Source organism: Scyliorhinus torazame, chromosome 1 (genome assembly GCF_047496885.1).
Source record: "Scyliorhinus torazame isolate Kashiwa2021f chromosome 1, sScyTor2.1, whole genome shotgun sequence".
In the NCBI taxonomy this organism is placed as follows: domain Eukaryota; kingdom Metazoa; phylum Chordata; class Chondrichthyes; order Carcharhiniformes; family Scyliorhinidae; genus Scyliorhinus; species Scyliorhinus torazame.
Window position 1 is genome coordinate 395,232,161 of NC_092707.1, and position 21,102 is coordinate 395,253,262.

At 44.7% G+C, this 21,102-nt stretch overlaps 1 protein-coding gene across 5 annotated transcripts in view; it reads left to right on the forward strand.

Moving 5' to 3' along the window:
• Window positions 1–20,498, forward strand: part of LOC140427724 (homeobox-containing protein 1-like) — a 56,732-nt gene extending 36,234 nt beyond the window's left edge. For 2 of the 5 annotated variants that reach the window (XM_072513292.1, XM_072513281.1), the window contains 8 exons: window positions 367–840; window positions 2,857–2,942; window positions 5,079–5,189; window positions 6,306–6,459; window positions 9,089–9,171; window positions 10,493–10,588; window positions 12,773–12,867; window positions 14,454–20,498. In XM_072513292.1, coding sequence (XP_072369393.1) covers window positions 377–840; window positions 2,857–2,942; window positions 5,079–5,189; window positions 6,306–6,459; window positions 9,089–9,171; window positions 10,493–10,588; window positions 12,773–12,867; window positions 14,454–14,594 — 1,230 coding nt within the window. In that variant the 5' untranslated portion in view covers window positions 367–376 and the 3' untranslated portion in view covers window positions 14,595–20,498. The remainder of the gene's footprint in view (window positions 1–366; window positions 841–2,856; window positions 2,943–5,078; window positions 5,190–6,305; window positions 6,460–9,088; window positions 9,172–10,492; window positions 10,589–12,772; window positions 12,868–14,453) is intronic. The other 3 variants (XM_072513314.1, XM_072513324.1, XM_072513303.1) reach the window with 3 other exon arrangements.
• The last annotated feature ends 604 nt before the right edge of the window (window positions 20,499–21,102 follow it).

The window sequence follows — 21,102 nt, forward strand, 5'->3', positions numbered from 1 at the left end:
TGCTCATACTGAAAGACATCCAGGTCAGTATTTTGTTCTTATAAACTTGTGTTATGCTCAGACCGTGTTCTGCAATATTAAGGTAAATTTCTGCTACGGTGAGGTGCACAGTGGAAACACTCTGAAATAATGAATTAAGAGTGTTAATGCGCGTGTGTGTGTGTCCCTGCTTTTTTTGGCAGCATATTATAATAGTTGATAAACTCAATTCCTAACCCTGGGCCTTGGTGACGCAAGATTATTTAAGCTGTTTTTTAATGGGATAAAAAAGGCAAGATGCTGGTAACTAAATGGTCCATCTTTTAAGGAGTAATGATTTGTTGCTTTTGAGGTTTTACTGAATGCCTTTTTCTGTGTTCCATACAGCAGTAACATAATGTCACACTACACAGATGAGCCTAGGTTTACAATCGAACAGATTGATTTGTTACAGCGACTTCGAAGGAGTGGAATGACAAAGCGTGACATAATCCACGCACTGGAGACCCTGGACCGGCTCGACCAGGAGCACACTGAGAAATTCGGCAAAAGGCATAGCTACAGTAACTGTTCTTATAGCAACAGCAACAATGTCCCCGCATCGTCCTCGACAGTCACGGCCGCGACGCAGACCCAATACAGTGGCACGTCACCGTCTCCGAGTAACAGCTACGATACGTCCTCACCGCCGTGCAGCACCAACTTGAACGGGCGGGAGAGCATTAACAATGAGAAACTGCCGATGGCAAACGGCAGGCTGTCACCCAACCGGTTCCACAGTATCAGCAGCCAGAGGTTGGGGAGTTCTCACACCGTGGAAGAGGAGACAGACCTAGAAGAAAAGGTTGAGGAGCTCATGAGGTTAGTTGAAATGTCCGCAAGATTATTTTGCTGTTGAGATATGATACACCAATGACAGTCTATCATCTCGTGAGACGATGGATTGTGTGGTGGTGGCTAAGTCTGTATTAAGCGTCAGCTGGTGTAGCTCAGCAGCCCCACTCTGGCACGGCATAATACACATGAAACTTTAAGGGAAGCAGCACCTTCGTTTTAAATCCAAGAGTGATAGATCTTTGCTAGTCCAGGGTATTTGAGGTATGTGGAATCACAGCAGGTAATGGAGTGAGATACAGATCAACAATTCATTGGCAGGACTGTCTTGAGGAGCTAAACAGCTTCCTCCTGTACCTGTGTAGGACTTTCACTGAAATTTCAGTACAATTCTACTTAAACACACAGCAGGACATAGGTTCTGTCCTCATAAATTTGGCCAGTGTCTTTATGGGTTTATAATTGGCATATTTCCCAGCACCTGATGGGACTAATGGTGAAATGTTTTTCTTCACCCAGAGAGCGGTGAATCTGTGGAATTTGCTACCGCAGAAAGTAGCTGAGGCCAAAATGTTGTGTGTAATTTCAAGAAGGAATTAGTTCTAGCTCTTCGGGCTAAAGGGATATGGGGGGAAGGCGGGATCAGGGTATTGAACTTTATTTTTATAAATTTAGAGTGCCCAATTCATTTTTTCCAATTAAGGGGTAATTTAGTGTGGCCAATCCACCTAGCTGGGCAGCACGGTAGCATTGTGGATAGCACAATTGCTTCACAGCTCCAGGGTCCCGGGTTCGATTACAGCGTGGGTCACTGTCTGTGCGGAGTCTGCACATCCTCCCCGTGTGTGCGTGGGTTTCCTCCGGGTGCTCCGGTTTCCTCCCACAGTCCAAAGATGTGCAGGTTAGGTGGATTGGCCATGATAAATTGCCCTTGGTGTCCAAAATTGCCCTTAGTGTTGGGTAGGGTTACTGGGTTATGGGGATGGGGTAGAGGTGGTTGACCTTGGATAGGGTGCTCTTTCCAAGAGCCGGTGCAGACTCGATGGGCCGAATGGCCTCCTTCTGCTCTGTAAATTCTATGATCTATGATTTAGCTTGCACATCTTTGGGTTGTGCGGGGCGAAACCCACGCAAGCACGGGGAGAATGTGCAAACTCCACATGGACAGTGACCCAGAGCCAGGATCGAACCTGGGACCTCGGCGCCGTGAGGCAGCAGTGCTATCCACTGCGCCACCGTGCTGCCTCCAGGGTATTGAACTTGATGATCAGCCATGATCATAGAATTTACCGTGCAGAAGGTCATTCGGCCCATTGAGTCTATACTGGCCCTTGAAATAGCACTCTACTTAAGCCCATGTCTCCACCCTATCCCCGTAACCCAGCGACCCCACCAACCTTTTGGATACTATGAGGTAACTTAGCATGGCCAATCCACCTAACCTGCACATCTTTGGACTGTGGGAGGAAACCGGAGCACCCGGAGTGAACCTACGCAGACACGGGGAGACCATGCAAACTCCACACAGGCAATCACCCAAGGTCAGAATTGAACCCAGGTCCATGGAGCTGTGAGGCAGCAGTGCTAACCACAGTGCCACCGTGCTGCCCTTAAATCATAATGAATGGTGAAGCAGATTTGAAGGGGCGAACGGCCTCTTCCTGCTTCTATTTTCTATGTTTCTATGAAATGCTAAATAGCCTGAGAGGTACTAAAGAGAACCTCGCAATATGATTTATCTTAAAACAAAGAGGTTGAATGGAAAAGCGAGCTTTGTGAGCAGTTAAACATGGGGATGCTAGCACTGTTACAATCTGCTGCCTGAGTCTTTATATGGCATTGACTAATAATAAGATAGCTGTGTGTTTTATTGGGTTGATCGACAAAGCCATGCCTTACTTGGAAAGAGAGGTGGAAAGGTATTCAAACTCCGAAACTTGGAAAGAGATGTGGAAAGGTAATCAAACTCCGAAACTTAGAAGCGTTACCTGGAAGGCTTTAATATTGTTTTTCTTCACCTCCCCCCTTGTTTACGTTCTGTAGGAGGGATAGCATTGCTGTTAAAGAAGAGATAAAGAGCTTTCTTTCTAATCGGATGATTTCCCAGACTATCGTGGGCCAGGTCACAGGTGAGGAGGCGGCCAGCAACCTGTGCTTGAGATTGATGTATTTTCAGAAAGGAAAAAATATGCAATAACACTTGTTAGAACTATAGAGTCAACTTTATGTATTAAACATGACATTGTAACCATGCTAGATCTTTGTCCCCATGTTAGATCTTTGGAAGTCTCTGTAAAATTCCCCAATTCTTATGGGCCTGCTAGGTAAATTGTAACTTCCCACCAAGTTTTCTTTTTTAAAAAAAAAAAAAGCTGAACCCTCTTGCTTTGTCCAGTTAGCATGAGCATGGAGATGGGGAAGTGGTGAAGAGTGCAGTGCAGTAAAAGTACCACTGGAAAGGAGAAGTCCATTATTTAAGGGATGTCCAGCCCAATACATTGGCAAGTTTGATAGCATTGCAGCTACATACAGCGTTTGAGGACACCCTTCAAATTTAAAACTCCCTTCATATTTTTTGGGTTGCAAAGAATGAATTATTTAATTTATGAGTTGAATGTCACATTTAAGTGTCTCACACAATGAATTGCTTTTTAAAAAATAAATTTAGTGTACCCAATTAATTTTTTCCAATTAAGGGGCAATTTAGTGTGGCCAATCCACCTAACCTGCACATCTTTGGGTTGTGGGGGCGAAACCCACGCAAACACGGGGAGAATGTGCGAACTCCACACAGACAGTGACCCAGAGCCGGGATCGAACCTGGGGCCTCGGCGCTGTGAGGCAGCAATGCTAACCACTGCTCCACCGTGCTGCCCACAATGAATTGCTTTTGAAGTGCAGTGATTATGGTTATGTAGGAAAATGTAACATCACTTTGACACCAGTAACATCCTACCTACAGCAATGAGATAAAAGAGCAGTTAATGTGTTTTTAACAGGTGACTGCACTTCAAAATGTCAAATTCTAATCAAAAGAACATTGCAGATGCGGGAAATCTGAATTAACAACAGAAAATGCTGGGGATGCTCAGCAGTTATGGCAGTGTCGTTGGGTGCCTGCTGAATATTTCCAGCATTCTTGGTTTTACCTTCTATTTTTCAATTGTCAGCTATAGAGACACTTCTGGATGTATAAATGCAAGTCTGTCTGTTCTATTCTGCTACGGCTGTGCTTCAGGCCAATATCCAGTAGAAATACTGTGGATTTACGAGCAGGTAGGAGGTTGGGAATCCTGCAGTGAATAACTCCCCACCTGATGACCCAAAACCGGCCCACCATCCACAAGGCACAAGTCAGGAGTGTACTGGAATACTCTCCACTTGCCTGGATGACTGCAGCTCCAACAACAGTCCAGAAGCTCGACACCATCCGGAACATAGCAGCAGGCTTGATTGCTATCCTTTTCCACATTCAACCCCTCCACCGCCAACAAACAGTGGCAGCCGTGTGTACCGTCTACAAGGTGCAATCCAGGAACTCACCAAAGTTCATTGGGCAGCACCTTCCAAGCCCACGACCACGTCCATCTAGACGGACAAGGGCGCCAGATATCTGGGAACACCACCATCAGGAGATTCCGTTCCAGGCCACTCACCATTCTGACTCGGAAATGTATCACCGTTCCTTCACTGTCGCTAGGTCGGAATCCTGGAATTCCCTAATAGCACTGTGGATATACCTATACCTCGGGGAGGTTCAAGAAGGCAGCTCACCACCACCCTAAGGGCAACAAAGGATGGGCAATAAATGTTGGCCTAGCCAGCGATACCCACATCATGTAAATTAATTTTTAAATTTTTTTAAAGTTCCAGGATTCATTTATTCAAGAAACATGTCATTCTTCAATAGTAAGTGTGCTGCAAACTCCATGTCCCAACCCTCTCCCCTCACCTGAGGAAAGGCAGAATGATCCTGGTCTCTTGCTCCTTCTCCCACCCTGCCCACCAAGTGCAGCTGGATGTTGGGACAGGACATGAGCGTGCTAGGCTACAGAGCCATCCACAACCTGCAGACAACTATTCTGTAGGGCAGGTTCACACGGTGCTGAGAATCAACAGCAGTGGTTACTCGGGTGAGGTACTAGAATTTTGCCATAAGTCCCACGTAGTCATTCTAGGAGAGGAGACAAATTAACCAAAAAGAGCGCCACAGGGGTCCAAGTTTGCACACCATTAATCAGCGGACACTTTTTCTGTGCTTGCAGGAATGAGTCGAAGCTTCATTTCTCAGTGGCTGTTGCAGCAGGGACTAGACATGAGTGAACCTAAGAAGCGGACTTTATACCGATGGTACCTCCTGGAGAAGATTAATCCAGGTATTGAATAACTCCATTTGTCTGTTAAACACTCAAATCAGCTCTGAATTGCCACGAGCACAAAATTTCAGACTAGTTCTGAATAGGGCCCCTCAGATGAGACCTATCCCCAGGATGCACTCAACTACAGTAGACATTTGGACGCAGAGTAAGTAGGCTGCTGACAATGGTAGAAACCGTTCGGATTTTACACATGGTTGCATTTATTTTCCCATGGGAAGCATCATTGCAGATTCCCACAGCTAACAGCCAGCATCTACAGTCAACTTTGCCTAGAATGGAAACTCCAGTCACATGAACATAGAACGTACAGTGCAGAAGGAGGCCATTAAGCCGATCGAGTCTGCACCGACCCACTTAAGCCCTCACTTCCACCCTATCTCCATAACCCAATAACCCCTCCTAACCTTTTTGGTCACTAAGGGCAATTTATCATGGCCAATCCACCTAACCTGCACGTCTTTGGACTGTGGGAGGAAACCGGAGCACCCGGAGGAAACCCACGCAGACACGGGGAGAACGTGCAGACTCCACACAGACAGTGACCCAGCAGGGAATCGAACCTGGGATTCTGGTGCTGTGAAGCCACAGTGCTATCCACTTGTCCTACCGTGCTGCCCAAAAGAGTTGAACGAACCCTAATGTGTTTGTATTTGATGCCAATTTTCCTTTGAAGACTAAGGTGAATGGGTCAGGATATAGGGTGCAGAGATTGAAAAATACAAGATATAATAAAAAGTAGTACCCATGTAACAAGCTTGGGGTTGACTAGAACAGGAGAAGGAGGTGTAGGTAAATGAAAAGTTCCAGTTTAGAGGATCTATATATTGGTGTGTTCGAGTTGGAGATGGTTATTGAGCTAAAGTTAACTTTACTCTCCAACCACGAGATTGTCGTGGCTTAGCAAAATGCTTCAATTGGTTAACTTCTTGAGGTTGAATATTTTGCAATTAAACAGGGATGGGTCTGGGACAGAGACCAGAACTGAGTTATCAAATGTGAAGGTTTTGAAACTTGCAACCAACCAAGAGATGGGGCACTTGTTACTCAAAACTCTTCCTCCAGTCCGGAGCTGATATTTTGATTGTTCAGTGTCTTTCCTTTTCTTGTTTGGAGGAGCTACCTTAAACATGAGGCCAGCCTCATCCACCACCGAGGAACCAGAGTGGAAACAATCAACGCCACCCATTAGTGCCACATCGGGCAACTTCCGTCTGCGAAGGGGCAGCCGATTCACCTGGAGGAAGGAGTGCCTGACTGTTATGGAAAGGTACATTATTACAGCCCTGCTCCCTGAGCTCCTATGTTCCATTGCAGGTTCTAAATTTCATTGGCGTACATCACATGCTCGTGATGCATTGTGATTGTGTGTGAATTTGATATGAAATACCTGAACAATTGCAGCCTGAAATCTGACCAGCAGAATTGCAGAGAGCACTTGTCCATCAGTAGCTATCTAAATACAGTGTTCCACATTGGATTAGGATATGGGTTTGTGCTCCCGCAAGAGGGTTAAAACTAAATAAAACTAGTGTATTTACTTTGAAACCCAGAAAATAGGAGTAGGACATTCGGCCTTTTGACCCTGATCCACCATTCAACATGATCATGACTGATCCTCTATCTCAACCCCATACTCCAGCTTTCTCCCCATACCACTTGACACCTTTAGAGTCTAGAAATCTAACTGTTTCCTTCTTATGTGTATTCAATGATTTGGCCTCCACACGTTTCTGTGGTAGAGATTCCACCGGTTCACCACCCTCGAAGTGAAAACATTCTCCTCATCTCAGTTCTAAATCATAGAATCCCTACATTGCAAAAGGAGGCCATTCGGCCCATCGCGTCTCCACCGACCCTCCGAAAGAGCACTCCACCCAAGCTCAGTCCCCCGCCCTATCCCGATAACCCCTTAACCTAACCTACACATTTTATTTGCACACTAAGGGGCAATTTATCATGGCCAATCCATCAAGCCTGCACATCTATGGTCTGTGGCAGGAAACTGGAGCACCCAGAGGAAAGGCACGCAGACACCGGGAGGACGTGCAAACTCCACAGTCACCCGAAGCCGGAATTGAACCCGGTTCCCTGGCACTGTGAGGCAGCAATGCTAACCACTGTGCCAACCCCATATCCTGAGACTGTGACCCCTTGTTCTAGACCGCCGCCCCCCCCCCCCCCCCCCCCCCAGCCAGAGGGAGTAACATCCCTGCATCCAGTCTTTTCAGCCCCGTCAGAATTTTATACCTTTCAATTAGACCCCCCGGTCTTCTAAGCTCCAGTGAATATAGGCGCAGTGAACCAATCTCCTCATATGACAATCCTGCCATCCCAGGAATCAGTCTGATGATCCTTCGCTGCACTCCCTCTATGGCAAGTATATTCTTTCTTAGATAAGGGGACCAAAACAGCACACAATACTCCTGGTGTGGTCTCACAAGTCCCTGTACAGCTGCAGTAAGACATCCTGTACTTAAGACGTCTTGCAATGAATGCCAACATGCCATTTGCCTTTCTAACTGCTTGCTGTACCTTTCAGTGACTGGTGTGCTCAGACACCCAAGTCCCTTTGTGCGTCTCCATTTCCTAATCATCATTAGGCGGCGTGGTTAGCACTGTTGCTTCACAGTGCCAGGGTCCCAGGTTCGATTCCCGGCTTGCTCACTGTCTGTGCGGAGTCTGCACATTCTCCCTGTGTCTGCGTGGGTTTCCTCCGGGTGCTCCGGTTTCCTCCCACAAGTCCCGAAAGACGTGCTGTTAGGTAATTTGGACATTCTGAATTCTCCCTCAATGTATATGAATAGGTGCCGGAATGTGGCAACTAGGGGTTTTTCACAGTAACTTCATTGCAGTGTTAATGTAAGCCTACTTGTGACAATAAAGATTATTATTTAAATAATATTCTGGGCGGCTCGATGGCGCAGTGGTTAGCACTGCTGCCTCACGGACCCAAATTCGATCCCGGCCCCAGGTCACTGTCCGTGTGGAGTTTGCACATTCTCCCCGTGTATGCATGGGTCTCACAACCCACAAAGATGTGCAGGGTAGGTGAATTGGCCAAGCTAAATTGCCCCTTAATTGGAAAAATAATTGGGCACTCTAAATTTTTTTTTTAAAGTTTTCTGAAAATCCAAATACACCACATCCACTGGTTCCCCCTCATCTATTCTACTAGTTACATCATCCTCAAAATCAAATCATATGGGGCAGCACGGTGGTGAAGTGGTTAGCACTGCTGCCTCACAGCAAACGGTCAGTAATTCCATTTTCTCCCTCCCTCCTTTTTTAAATAGTGAGGTTACATTTGCCACCTTCCAATCTGCTGGGACTGCAGAATCTACAGAACTTTGGAAAATGACAGCCACTTCCCTGTTTATACCCCCATAAAATTCTGGATGTTTCACCTGTTGCATTAATTGCTATCCAGTCTATCTTGAGTAGTGCCATGTTTCAAAATGGCACCCCGAACGGCTGTACTGCAGGTGGGCTTTACTGAACTCCCTTTATTCCATGTTAGTCAGCTATACAGAAATTGCAAAGCAGTCCTTCAACTTTTATTGGAACTGATGCCCCAGCTCCCCTGTAGCAGTGTCACAGTTTCTGTCACTCCGAAATGGAACTGACGCACAACACATAGTGCGGCATGTTCTCTGAGGGACACAAGTGAGGAGCGGTGTGACACCCAGAGCTGCAATAATTGCACAGTTAAGAAACCCACATCGGAACTTTAACTTGTTGAAGGATGTTGTTTAAAATACCATCTCTTCCCAGCTGTACCTAATCTGCACATTCATTACAACCGTGATAACTTTTGCCAGTAAACCTCTGGTTTTCTTTTTGTTTCTAACTGTGAGCTGTAATGTTATTGAATCTGTAACCTGCTTTCCTTCATCTAGTTACTTCAATGACAACCAATACCCAGATGAAGCGAAGAGGGAGGAGATTTCAAATGCTTGCAATGCAGTCATACAGAAGCCAGGTAAGGAGCCATGTGTTCAAGAAGGGAAACATTTTAGACCTCAGCAATAGCTGTGGCTCAGTGGATAGTCTCTTGTCACTCTTACGAATGTTGTGGATTCATATCCTTCTCCAGAAACTTAAAGAATCTTGGTTGATACTCCAGTGCAGAATAAGGGAGCTCTGCAGTGTCATTTTTCTTCCTTTTGTTTTCCAATTAAGGGGCAATTTAGAGTGGCCAATCCACCTAACCTGCACATCTTTGGGTTGTGGGGGTGAAACCCGTGCAAACACTGGGAAAATGTGCAAACTCCACACGGATGGTGGCCCGGGGCCGGGATTCGAACCTGGGTCCTCAATGCCGTAGTCCCAGTGCCAACCACTGTGTCACCCCATAGTTTCATTTTTCTGATGAGACGTTAAACTGAGGCCTCGTCAGCTCCCTCAGGTCGACATAAAAGATCCCGTGGCATTACTTCAAAGAAGAACAGGAGAGTTATCCTCAACATCCTGTCTGATATTTATCCTGCAATCAAAATCCGATTATCTGGGATGTTGTCACATTTCTGTTTGTGGGAACTTGTTATGTGTGAAATGGCTGCCATGTCACAGACATGGCACATAAAAAGTCCTGAACTGGCTGGAAAGCACTTTGGGATGTGCTGGACTGGAGAAACGTGCTATTTAAATGGAAATGAAAGCAGGGCTCTCAGCACCAAAGGCAAACGCAGATTGCCAATTTGGATAGCGACCAGTTAGCTGCTGTTAAGAACGTCTGGTATATTTGTATTTCGGCTGCCTAGTCCCTAACCTCTGAACGTCCCCTCTAATTTACAGTGCAGAAGGAGGTCATTCGGCCCATCAAGTCTGCACCGGCATTTGGAAAGAGCACCCTACCCAAGCCCACACCTCCACCCTATCCCCATAACCCAGTAACCCCACCTAACACTAAGGGCAATTTTGGACACTTGAGGGCAATTTAGCATGGCCAATCCACCTAACCTGCACATCTTTGGACTGTGGGAGGAAACCAGTGCACCCGGAGGAAACCCACGCACACACGGGAGAACATGCAGACTCCGCACACAGTGACCCAAGCTGGAAATCGAACCTGGGACCCTGGAGCTGTGAAGCATTTATGCTAACCACTATGCTACCGTGCTCCCCTAATCCAACCCTAAATAGAGGTTCTTTTTGTGAGACCGGCTTTGCATCAGTACCACTGGACAGTGCCATTCAGCTCTGGTGCAGACTGCTGGCTGCTTCTCTCTCCTTTCACTGCAGTTAGAAAGTGGCTGCTTGTGTCCTGGAGATTTGAGTGACCCATTTTGCTGTTGTTGTAGGTAGGAAGCTGACCGAGTCTGAGCGAGTGACTCCTCTCAAAGTGTACAACTGGTTCGCCAATCGCAGGAAGGAGATCAAGAGGAGAGCGAACATTGGTAATGTTGTTGAAAACAGTAGGGTTTAATAAAAGAGTCATGATGTGGAGATGCCGGCGTTGGACTGGGTGAGCACAGTAAGAAGTCTTACACCAGGTTAAAGTCCAACAGGTTTGTTTCAAAGACTAGCTTTCGGAGCACTGCTCCTTCCTCAGGTGAATCTTGATTCACCTGAGGAAGGAGCAGTGCTCCGAAAGCTAGTGTTTGAAACAAACCTGTTGGACTTTAACCTGGTGTTGTAAGACTTCTTACTGTAATAAAAGAGTATCTCAGAAAGAATGTTCCCGATTTGCTGTCGATCCGGCAAAGAGGTTATAATGTCATTGTTCTTCTAGTTTAGTGATACAAGAGAATGACTGAGAATATGCAAGGGAGAAACAGGCCATTTGACCCAACTAGTCTTTGCTTGTTTGCATACTCCACATGAGCCTCCTCCCATTCCAACTGCCTCATTTCAGCATATTCTTCTCTCTCATGGGCTCGTCAAATTTCCTTGAAAGCGTTTAAGCTATTTGCCTCGGCTACTTCCTGTGGTAGCGAGTTCCAAATTCCAACCAGTTCAAGCAACAAAATTTCTCCTAATTTCCCTGTTGAGTTTATTAGCAACTATCCTGTATTTATGGTCCCTAGTTTTTTGATTCTGCAAACATTTCACTCCACATCAACCCTGCCCAACCAATTTTAAAGACATCCATTAGTTCTATTTTCCAACGAGAAAACCCCTAACCTATTCAATCTTTCCCACTCGCTAGAATCTCCCACTTCTGATGCTACAGAATCTTTACAGTGCAGGAGGAGGCCGTTCGGCCCATCGTGTCTGTACCGGCTCTCTAAATGAGCATCTTGATTTGGTGCCGTTCCCCTGTCTTTCCCCTGTACCCCTGCACATTGTTTCTATTCAAGTAATCATCTAATACCCCCCTTGAATGCCTCGAATGAACCTGCCTCCACCACACTTCCAGACCCCAACCACTCGCTGTGTGAGAGTATTTTTTACTCACATCACGTTTGCTTCTTTTGCAAATCAGCGCCCTCTCATTCTTGATTCTTTTACAAGAATCAAGTTGCAAGTTTTCATTGGCGTACGACCTAACAAGAAGTGGTTATGCTCCAGTATCTCGTCCAAGTGACTTTGTTTCACAATTGAGCTTCATCTCTAACTTTCAGTAGCTATGATGTGGAGATGCCGGCGTTGGACTGGGGTGAGCACAGTAAGAAGGCTTACAACACCAGGTTAAAGTCCAACAGGTTTGTTTCAAATCACTAGCTTTCGGAGCGCTGCTCCTTCCTCAAGTTTCAGTAGCTAACTAGCCAGACGTGATGTCATAACTGAGTTTGCCTTGTCCAAGGCCAATGTTCACACATGCACACTGTCCAGCATGAGTATGTACATTGTGGTCAGCAGCTGAGGACCCCTGCTGATTCATGTCACCCTCTTTCTAGCCCAAGGGAGTTGAGTCCAATTAAACCACCCCTACTGCCGTCCCACCGCGAGAAGGAAGCATTGGTTCAGAATTTTGTGATATCGCATACCACGTCCACCATCACAAAAGCAGACATTGTCCAGGAGATTGTGGCGTAAATGACATCCGGCTGTAATTGTGCCACAATTTCCTGGGACCCCTCTACGCTGTCTTGCCCTTGCTGTCGAGGAAATGGTAACAGTTATGTTGTAGCTCCACCCGGCCTCAGTGGCAATCACCATTTTCCTGCAATGCAGCCAGTTTTCACACTGCTGCCACTGGCCTAAGTAGCTTGTCAGTGCTTTGTTCAAAAGGTGCATTCTCTTATTGCGTTTAAACAATGTGCTAAAATGTACTTGCTGATCCAGACGATGATTGGGACACTGGTTAGCAGATAGGTCTATAAACACATAGTGCTCTGCATGCACACACATGCAGATCCCCCTCTCAGCTGATTGTGGACACATCAGAGATGGTGCCCATAGTGTAAAACCAGCTTGCAAGGCAAGTGTAAGATGAATTTGTTCTTATTCTCCAATTTGCCATTAATGGCTGCTCACTTTTAGCTTATTTTCATTCAGCCAATCAATCGTCTCCATGGTCAGATTGAGTGGCAGACATTGGAACTAATTGTGGGATTTTCTGAGACGTTCCCTAAGTTTAACGTTTATTTTTGATGTAACAATATTATTTTCTTACGTACAATTTTGCTTTTTCAAAGAAGCAGCAATCCTAGAAACCCATGGTATCGACGTGCAGAGCCCAGGCGGACATTCCAATAGCGACGATATTGATGGGAGTGATTTCCTGGAGCAGGTAGACATTGTTATTTATATTCTGCTAGATTGTCAACCCATTTAGCTACTTTGGAAGTATTTTTAAAAAATTATTTATAAAATCACCCCGTCACATTGATTTCCATTGGCTCCATGAACATTGACAATCCTCTGGTATGACCTAAATGGTCATTTTTCACACGTGAGTTTAAACAGTGAGCTTTTTACTAAAAGGCATTATTGATTAGCCTGATCCAGCTCCTCCTATCAGACATATATGTGCACAGATCATAGAATCATACAGCACAGAAAGAGGGAATTGAGGCCATTCATCCCACTGTGGCTGTGCCAGCTCTTTGGCCGTGTTGTTTTTTATAGAATTCCATGGATTCCCCCCGTCTCCAGTGCCCTGCATTTTTTTTCCTTCAAATATTAATCCAATTGTCTTTTGAACGTTACAATTGAATCTGTTTCCTTCCATCAACCTATCAGGCAATAAATTATGTTAATAGGATCCCAAAGCTTTTCTTTATTGAGAGTTTGACTTGTTCAGTCTCTCAGCTCTCCTCCCACTCAGCCCAGTGTCCCAGCTATCCCCTATGTGTATGTGATCAAAGACAATTAATATCCATAATCTGTTTCTCTTACCTATAACAAAGTAATTCACAAGACACAAACAAATTCCAGATCACAACTTGATAAATGTCACTTCTGGTCCTTTTAGCAATCACCTTAAAAATACTTGTCCGCTGCTGACTGACTCTCCTGCCAGTGGAAACAGTTTCTCCTTATTCACTTAACTCGTGTCGAAGTCCTTGGTACCATTCTACTAAACCTCTTCTGAAGGGTCCCCAAGGCTTTGACATCCTTCGTAAAGTGTGAAGGCCAGAATTGAATTCCAGATGAAGTCGAACCGGTGTTGTGAGTTCAAATCCTAGCACAATAGGTTTTTTGTTGTATCTGTTAAATTGTAAGGTGGCACCAGAAAATAACGATCGTGAAAGTTGTTGTAAAACCTCCCAACTCCTTCACATGGTCTTTCAGAGAAGGGAGCGCAAGAAATTGTCAGCCAGGCAAAGACTAACTGGCCCATCAAACCTGTCCCACATCCCATGATGGCTGGAACATCACACAAGACATTTCCCACCATGCCATCGCTTGGGATAGTTTAAAAAAGAACGCATGCAATTCAAACCAAAAAAGGAAATAATTTTCTAAAACATTCTTCATTACCCTTTGTGGTAGTAAGCTATACAGTTGAGCGAGGTTTTCATTTTGATCACTCCTTTGTTGAGTTGGCAGCTCTCTGTTATGGCAGCAGTTGCATCATTTATAGTATCAATATTCCTGTGCGGGGTTGGGGGTTCATGCTCCTGATATCCGTCTAGTAATTCTTGCTGGAATATCCCCATGTGTGAACATTGGGTAAAGAAGAGCAGGCAGAACCTGAAGTGCAGGCTCTTGCTTGAAGATTGATCATTCGGGTGAGGTGGTAGATGGCTACTTGTATCCAATAGTCCATACCCTAGCTAACTCTGGCATCAATTAGAGAAAGGGACGGGGATTGGTTTATGACAGGTTCACAATTTTTCTCATGAACCAATGTCTTTTTCCTCCTGAACACAGGATGACAACACAAGTCACAGTGATGCCCAGCAAGATCCTATCTCTTTAGCTGTCGAAATGGCTGCAGTCAATCACACCATCCTGGCATTAGCCAGACAAGGGGGTAATGAAATAAAGAGAGAGGTGATCGAAGATGACTGAAGCACTGTTGGGCAGGACTGAGATTTGGTACATCAAAAGCCTACCCTATCTTTAATGTAATCTCAATATATCTGTGCGTGATCTTGTTTTGAACTAGTTAATAGGGTTCTCTTCATCCAGATTTCAGTAAACTATCCTGTGAGGTGATCCAGGCAAAAGGTCGTGCCTCTCGCACTGAAGTCCTCCATTGTCCTGGTCAAAAGGCCCTTAATGTCTGACTGCAAACATTCCTGGGAACCCAGTATCCCAAGCAGGGACTGTTCCTGAGCCGAGCATTCCAGACAACTAGCCAGCCTGTAACCTCAACACAATGTTTCTCAAACCTTTGGTATTGTAGCTTTTAAAGGTTCTTTTCCTACCACAACCCTCCAGTTATAGCTTAAAGCACCCCTGCAGCCAGAACTCTACAATGGACATCCTGGGTTGAGTGATTCCACATACCAGGGTTTCAGCCTCTAATATTAAATATTCCTGGATGACCTTGGTGTTTGTTGTCCATGATGGATTTGGGAATTGAAAATGCTGGGCTGGTTCGGAATCGCAGACAAAACATTTCTCCTGCTGTTGGACTAGGACTGGATCATACCACGTTGCTCAGAGTTTCAGAGGAGAGAAAACAGTTTATGTAACCAGTAACAACTTTGCTAACTAGCCACCAAAATGTTCAGATCAGTGCACAGTAATGACATGTAGTCGGTTGGGCCAGGCATTGGGCAGTTAATTAGATAAGCCTGGCATAAATCGACCATTTGTACTTATGCGATCGTCTTAAGTGAATATTCAAGGTTGAACCTGGTGAAACATCTGATTTCATTAGATTTGCACTTAGCGGGAGTTTGGTTCTGCATCCAGTCCACGCGAGATGCTCCTTTCTGTATTAGAGAATGTACCCACTGCATTCCTGATTCATTTCCTCAAAATTCCAAAAGAATGTTCTTAATTCAACTCTTGAGCTATAAATGCTGGTATCCGAGGTGACGAGTATACCCACTGTCGGTGTGCTGTTAATGAGCTCATTTGTGTTAAATGGGGATCCATATTTATCTTAAGTTCCTGCATAGTTTTTTTTAAATTCTGATGAGGCACAGTGTCTCATCAGTCATGCTTCCTTTCCTTTCTGCACTGTTTAATAATCTTGATCAAAGGCAGACCGAAAGAGTGTGTGTGTTTGTGTGATATTTTCCTTTTGCAATACCCATGTGAATGTGATACGGGGTACTCCATATGCAGAATCCTCCAAAACAAAATGTGAAAACAAAAAACGCTGGAAATACCAAATGGGACTGTATCTACGGAAAGAAAAGCAGAAGTTTATGTTTCAGCTTGATGACATTTTATCAGAACAGGACGTGAGGGATGTAACAGATTTCAAACCAGTGCAGGGAAAGTGGGAGGAGAGAGAAACACAAGGTAGGACCTCACACAAGGACTTTAACAGAAAGAAGATTGAGGCTTTGTCGCAGACACCTCAATTTATGGTGGAATAACGAATAAATAACCGAATAAATAAATAACGAATAAATAACAATAACCTTTATTGTCACAAGTAGGCTTATTAACACTGCAATGAAGTTACTGTGAAAAGCCCCTAGTCGCCACATTCTGGCACCTGTTCGGGTACACAGAGGGAGAATTCAGAATTCTCAGCTGGTGCGGGAATTGAACCCGCGCTGCTGGCCTTGTTCTGCACCACAAACCAACCAGCTGTCTTGCCCACTGAGCCAACCTGGGTGCCAGTAAGAATGCTGGAACTGGGCTAGGATGAAACATTATTGAGTAATATGTGGTGAGGGGTGATGGTTGAGCACATTGTGCTGTCCCTTATAGCTCGTCTCAGCAACTACCTGAGCTCCCAAATCGAGGAAAGACCAGGGCGAGGTACTGAAGACAAGTGATACCTTATCCAGCAACCCTGTCCATCTTCGGAGGGAGTGAGGGAAGGAAGAAATAAAACTTGGGAAGACAGATGCTAGCCATGTGTGTGCAGTTATAAGACTGGATGCCGTTCCAGATGGACATTGTTGTTTCCCCCTCGGAGCTGTTTTTTCAGTAACTTTATCTCAAACCAGAATATTTAGATTCAATAAGTAGTACAGGGTGTGAAATTGGAAATTTGGGGTGAGGGAGGGGACATCATCACATTGGTGAAAAACCATTGTCCCACTGGCTTAACAAAACCTAGTATTGGGTAATTCTCAGTTTTACATTCTTGCTTATGTCTAATTTAATTTCCACAATCGGGTGGATGGGTTACATGTCTCTCCTCTTAACAGTAATTAGCTGCTCGCTGTATTTTTTTAATGTCAGTTTTGGACCAGTATCAGTACAAGTGATCAACACTTCAGGGAAGAAAGGTTGCCGCTCTGACCTGTACATGACTGCAGTCCCACACTAAATGTTGGCTGTGCCAACAATATCCATATTGTGGGAATGAAGATTAAATATAAAAGCTACTGTCTGCAGCAGGCAGGCAACTAAAGAACCATAGAAAATAGGAGGCCATTCAGAACTTGAACATGCTCCACCATTCACGATGATCATCCAACTCAATAGCCTAATCCCTCCTTTGATCCCCTTCGCCCCAAGTGATGAAAGGGTAGAGAGCCACCTGATTTGTAGTGGCAGTCACAATGAGTAATTTGTATGTGAGAGCATAGGCCATTCAGTAAGAGCTAATCATTTGCAGTGTGTGAGAGAGAATGAATGATTGAAACAGGATCTGGTATTTTTCAATGATTTGTGTTGATAGAGCATCAGATTCCTGATCTGGGGCCAGGCTATCACCAACAGTGCCCATCTCTTGGTTCAATAGGGTAAATAGTTCAACTGCATACAAGTTTTGCAAATAATGATATTTAATGCATGCAGCGTGATCAATTCAAGTACCAGAGCTTGCATGAAAAAGCTGGGAGGCAATGAAACTGGCAATCTCTAAATGATGGTAAATCCCTTGTTGCAATAACCAACTTGCCGTTATCAATAGCTATAACGCAAGGCAGTGATCATTTGTTTGAAGCATCACTCCCAGGGACAGTAGAAATAAACATGTAGGAAGTTTTGGGTTGTACTTATTCCAGTCTCTGTGGCTGATCGCTATCAAAATAACCATTTATGTCCTGTACATTCTTTGAGCTAATGCTGCCAAACTTATAAACTAATGCACTGGAATAGAGATGCTGCTCACTGATGATTTTGTTTGTCTTGTAATAAGTTGATGCATTTTTCTGCTGAGCAGAAATATTCTGTAGGTTAAATGAAGAAAGGATTTAGGTTAGCATAATCCTTCTCTCTTGCTGTATTTGCTGTTCTAGCGGCTGTCTTACAATTCCACCTCCTCCCCTAACACAGCATCTCAAATGTTTCCACACATCAAGATCCTTTCAAAATGGGTTCTCTGTTACTCTTTCCATTTTGCACAGGATACACAGAGAGCCAGAGCTAAAAGACACACTCTACCCAAATGGACTGTTAACTTTATAGAGAGACACTGTGGTTTTGACTGTTGCCGCCCCCCCCCCCCCCCCAACCACACTCCCTGCCATAACCCTTGCCCCTCAACACTTTTTCATGAACCACTTCAGAACAGCAGCACTTATATTCATGATTGGAGTGTTGAAATGCCTGTTGAATTCAAGTTAAGATTATTGGACAAGGAACTCCTGCCAGTGTATTTTCAGAACCTGGTAGAAACTGATGGATCAGAAAGAGAGTTCTTCAGACCAACCCTGAACCACCAGTAGAATGGAATACATAGTGTTTAAAATTGCTGCTGGAGTACAAGCAGGCAGCTCTACTCAAACATGTCTTCCTCTGCTTGAACCATACCCTTCAGCAAAAATATTCCATATATCAAAAATCATTTTAACCTCGGCTCACTTTAGTCAATTCAACCTTGTGCTTACGGATGAAATTTTAAAATAAATTATCTCTTGCTTCTGTCTGAAGATCAAATTTTAGTACATTGTAGTTCATTCAAAAGAGCCATATTGTTCTGGACACTTCATCGCCTCTATCCAACCAACAAAGGAGGAAACCTGCTCCTCAAACTCAGGGCAACTAAATCAGGAGAGGAGTCTTTCCTCATGGACACACCCCCAGCCCAACCCACACCCTCCTTCCAGTAAGGGTAGCCAGAATCACAAGTTGGCAATGGTGTACAATAATAATAATCTTCATTAGTGTTACAAGTAGGCTTACATTAACACTGCAATGAAGTTACTGTGAAAATCCCCTAGTCGCCCTGTTTGGGGACATGGAGGGAGAATTCCAAATGTCCAATTCATCTAACAAGCGTGTCTTTCGGGAGAGGAAATCGGAGCACCCGGAGGAAACCAACGCAGACATGGAGAACATGCAGACTCCGCACAGACAGTGACCTAAGCCGGGAATCAAACCCGAGACCCTGGTGCTGTGAAGTGACGGTGCTAACCACTGTGCCACCCATACAAGCACACATTCACATGCCTAGGACACTTTTTCTGTCTGGGCCGTTCCAGCCAGTTTTTTTCACTGACTTGTGAAGCAATGAGGTTAGTACGAGATGTCAGCAAGATTCGAAGAGCTGCCTGGTCACAGGCCAATGGGGTTCTACATCTTGAAGTGTTATAGTAATTAATTAATGGATTCTCTTTAGTTCTCTCTCAGATAAAGGAGAAATGGCACATTATATCCCTCTGCTACTGCCCTTTCGGCCATTTACAGTTGAACTCTGGAAATAGGAATCATTCAGAATTAAGTTCCGATTCACGTATTGCCGGGTTCACATTTTGAACAAAATCTCCTGTGTCTTAGATAAATCTTCACATGGTCTACATTAAAAAAAAGACAAGTTTGTGTAGCACAGATAAAGGAATGTCATGCTACCCAGAAAGCAGCAGCTAGAAGTAGCAACTACAACTCACATTGCCTCACTGCAAATTCATAAATGGTTCAGAAAAGATTACATGTCAGATGTTCATTATAACTTAGTACTGGAATTAAAGGTTTGTTTTACGAGGAAAGGTTGGGCCTATATTCATTGGTGTTTAGAAGAATCAGCCGATCTTATCACAAGATTGTGGAGAGAGCTTGACAGGGTACGTGCTGAGAGGCTTTTTTCCCATGTGGGGGAATCTAGAACCAGGGGGTATGGTTTAAAAAATTAAGGGTTTCTCCCACTTAAGACATGAGGAGGAATTTCTTCTCTGAATGTGTTAGTCTTTGAGATTCTCCTCCTCGCCCCCCCCCCCCCCCCCAACAGAGCAGTGGAGGCTAAGTTAGGCAGATGTTTGATGGATGAGGAGGCAAGGGTTATGGCAGGGAGTGGGGGGGGGGGGGGGAGGCGCAACAGGCGGGGAAGCAACAGGCGGGGAAGTGGAGTTAAGACCACAGTTGGATCAGCCATGATCCTATTGAATGGGCAAGTAAGCTCGAGGGGCCAAATGGCCTACTCTTCTAGATTATGTACTCTGAATTTGTTTGCCTTTGAAAGGCTTGCTTTGTAATTTCTGCTTTTTTTATTACCAGGATAGAAGGGATGCATGATACCACTCATTAATAAAAAAACACACACATTCCAGGATTGTTGGGGGGGGGGGGGCAGGAAATGTGGCAGGTCTGCATTGAAATAGCCAATTGATTTCCAAACTGAAAGGTGAACAGGATCATCTTAAAAAGCCTTAGTTTTTTTTCCCCAAGTAAATATATAATGAGCAGCAGAAGTTGTATTTTCATTTGAGTCCTGTGTCTTTTCTATTCTGGATTAGTGCCTTTTTTGGACAGTAGACTGTTCTGCAAAAAAAAGTAAAACATGTTATGATGCTGTTTGTACAGTTTTGTTTTAAGAAATTATTTTTAAAAATGTGTTAAATCTCTGTATTGTACCAAGTAGGAAAAAAAATAAACTATAATTTAAATTGTTCTGCATTCACTGCCTTTGTGATTCTTAAAATGGAATTTCTTTTTCATGATGCGGTTTCGCTGCTAGTCACCCACACACACATGAAATAAAGAGAAACAAAAACATCTGTGATTCCCTCAGAACCAGGGAGAAAGACAGGAACAGAAAAAATGCAGTCTTACGTCCCAATATTCTCATGTTAACTCAATCACGAATCCTGCTGCTTGGTACAACCTGTACAGTTGTTCACGGCTGCCCCAACGCTATGTGGTAACATGAGCAATCTTTTCCCTCTTGTAGTCTAAATCATCCATCGTTGAACCAAACTTCTCTTGACTCCCTAAATCTATCCTCTAGACCAGGCATTTTCAGTCGGGGTTGCGACCCGCGGGTGGGTGTCGGGAGGGTCGCTGAGCCGTCCGTCGCGGCGCTCCCAATTGCACAAATCCTCACGCAACAGCCGACGCCATCTGGCTTTTAACAATGCCGGCTGCGAGCGGCCATCAAAATGACGGCCACGACCATATTAAAAAATGCGGGCGCACTGCGCATGCGTGTCCGCTCATCGGTGCGCAGAACCACCGTGGTGCGATGCGCCCGCATTTTTTTTTTATATGGTCACGGACGTCA